The following is a 2965-nucleotide window of genomic DNA, read 5'->3' on the forward strand; positions in this document are numbered from 1 at the left end:
CCGGGTCCCCTTCCTGGAGCTCCGTGGTGGGGAACCGTCGCATGACGGCCCTGTTTCACCCTCTGAGGACGCGGGTCTCCTCTTCCCCTTGACCCTCGCTGTCACTCGGCTCCTGCAGCCCATCCCTGCAGGTTATATGGCATTATTTGCTCTTGGGCCTTCTCCCTTCCGCTCTGCGCTCCGTTTCCCCCTGCCTTCCTGGACACCTCCCGATTACTTGCTATTATTTACCTTTTTTGTTGTTGTTTTTTAAGCCTATAATTCTTGCCTGGACCATAGAGAAAGGTCTGGGGAGGGTGGGGCGTGCCAGAGCTTACGCCTTCTGACAAAAGGGTGAGCCTCTGTAGTGTCATTGGGCTGCAGTGGTTTCCCAGTGCCCCAGGTGTTTTAAGGGGTTTCCTTCCTCCATTCCCTCCCTTGCATAAATGCAATTAATTCATTTAGCAGGGATATCCCGCTGAAAGTAATGTGTCTGTTGTTACAGGAAGGAACCGGCCTTTTCTGGGTATCCCCAGAAAGCGTGGTCACCCTGGCAAGAAGGTGATGAGGGAAAAGTGACATCTTCACCATCCGTAGGGTGACTTTCTTGTCAAATATCCCACCGGCATTAAAACTTTATAAACTATGAAAGATCCTAATTAGCCAAACATGGTGGGATGGTCCTGCACGACTTCTTGTTTTACCTCTGGCCATTTATATTTTGCTGTGAGTTTTCATGGATTTAAAGACTCAAGCCACATTTTAAAGAAGGATTTTTGCTGTTCAGAGCTGTCTTGGCTAAGCCAGGAAGGATATCCAGCCTGCATGGACAGGGCAACATTTGCCTGTTCCACTGCCTTTTTTCGTGACTACAGTAGTTCATCTCAGGGTTCATTCTGCCTCCCCGGAGGACACGTTGACTTTATTGAAAAAGTAGAATCATTCACTTACTCAGACTTCTTCCGGGATTATTTGATTCCCAACCATCCCTGTATTTTCTCAGCTAAATTCACTGAAGACTGGGGCAGCAGAAGAAGTTGGGTGACTTGGGATGGAAAGCCTAACTTTGATTATCTGCTGCAGAAGTTTGGTAAGTCATGGTATTTTTAATACCTAATAAAATCATGCTAAATGACACAGCTGATTTTTAATTTTAGGAATAGAACAGCTAGACAAAACCTGGAAATTCTTCGGACTTTTTTCTAAGTTAATACTTTCATTTTCTACACTTAATCACACTTTATGTTTTGCAGAGTTAAATCTCAAATTTATTCGCACAATGAAATAAAGTGTTGTATAATTTAAACATACCAATATATACACCTGCTTAACATTAATCAGAGGAGCAGCCTGATACTTTCCTCAGACAAGGGGAAAATAATTCTGCAGTCACAGTGAAATATCTCTTCAAGCAGTAAAATATTAGTATATTTAATAGGAGTAAATACCTCAATCCCAATGTAGTTTAAGAGGAAAATTCAGGTCACATTAAGTAACTTCTGGTGTGAATCATGTTTGCCTAGAATGAGGGTGTTGGGAGTGAGGGATAAGCTTTATGTATTTGTACTGTACTTAGCATTACATTACAGGGCCCGGAAATTAGAGGCCTCTGCAGTTGATAAGGTTAAGGAAGCTCAGTTTTAGCATCATAGAAACTGTCCACCTGGGCTGAAGTAGTTTATATTTCAGGAGAGGCTGTAGTACCTGTTGCCAACTGTGATGTCAAGGAGTACAATTCTAACCCGAAGGAGCAGCTCCCCTTCAAGGAGTATATCAAGTACTGGAAAGAGTACATTAAAAATGACTACTGTTCATCCCGAGGGTGTCTTTATCTAAAGGACTGGCACCTGAGCAGGTAAGAGAGTGCTATGGAAAACCTTGCATGTCACGCACAGCAAAGAGCTGCCACAGAGCCTTCGTGCTCATCTTCCTGTGCCTGAGCTTTTAAATGCCATCAGTGCTGTTTGTTAGAGCCTGCCCGCCAAAGTATCTCCCTTATGTTGCACTGTTCTTGGGGATTTCATGTGATAAAGTCCTTAAACAGGTCATTGTTTCCGGAAGAGGCTGACATTCTTGAGCACTTTCCCTTTCATCTGTGTTTTAAATGACTATGTTATCCCTGTGGAAAACGTGCGGTCGGAGCATTTGGCTTTTGTTTGACTACAGCGCAAACCTTACTTCTTAAAAAGAAGGGGGACATTTCTAACTGTGTTAGAAAAAAAGTTTCAGTGAACATGTGTGAGTTATAATCCTTTATTGTCCGTTTTCTTTTCTGCTAACCTTCCCAGTCATTAAAAGTTCTCTTCCCACTGTTCTGCCTTACTTTGTCTCCAGCCTGCTGCTGTGAGATGGATGCATTGTCTGTTTCTCATGTCTGTGTAGGATTTTTATGTCTTTTCACTCAACTCTTTTCTTCTTTAAACATATCCTGCTCTTAATCCAACATTCTTGTGATGAGCTCTTGTTTTAATTTTTGAGTATGACAGTGACTTAAAATAGAGGAAGTCTGTCAGTCTCTGCCTCCCTGTTCATCTGCTTTCCCGAACACTGGTTTCATGGCTTACTACAGAAAACCTGGACATGCAGCCTAGGATTGGAAAGGGGCAGCATATCCTATGCGAGAAGGCTGCAAAATTGTCAAAAATGCCACAGCCTGGCTTCCCTCCTGACTTTCACACCCCTAGCCTGTCAACCAGTTGGACAACCAGTCTTGCAGGCATCTCATCTGCAAATAGTGTGTTTATTAGAAACTATCTTTGCATTAACTAGGAGTCTCCCAAATAGCAGCTAAGCTTCACAGCTTTCCTGAGAAACAGAAAAGCACCTTTGCATGAGTTTTACACACAACCTGGGAGTTGTCATAGCATCATAGAATGGTTTGGGTTGGAAGGGACCTTAGAGCTCATCTAGTTCCAACCCCTGCCACGGGCAGGGACACCTGCTGCTAGACCAGGTTGCTCCAAGCCCCATCCAATCTGGCCTTGCA

At 43.7% G+C, this 2965-nt stretch overlaps 1 protein-coding gene across 1 annotated transcript in view; it reads left to right on the forward strand.

Annotated features, from left to right (window-relative positions):
- The first annotated feature begins 799 nt into the window (after positions 1–799).
- JMJD4 (jumonji domain containing 4) overlaps positions 800–2965 on the forward strand; it is a 6601-nt gene continuing 4435 nt past the window's right edge. The window contains exons 1-2 of the mRNA XM_010024761.1: positions 800–1069; positions 1669–1834. Of these exons, the coding sequence (XP_010023063.1) occupies positions 805–1069; positions 1669–1834 (431 nt within the window). The 5' untranslated portion in view covers positions 800–804. The remainder of the gene's footprint in view (positions 1070–1668; positions 1835–2965) is intronic.

Source organism: Nestor notabilis, unplaced genomic scaffold, assembly GCF_000696875.1.
Source record: "Nestor notabilis isolate BGI_N333 unplaced genomic scaffold, ASM69687v1 scaffold4712, whole genome shotgun sequence".
NCBI classification, from domain to species: Eukaryota; Metazoa; Chordata; class Aves; order Psittaciformes; family Psittacidae; genus Nestor; species Nestor notabilis.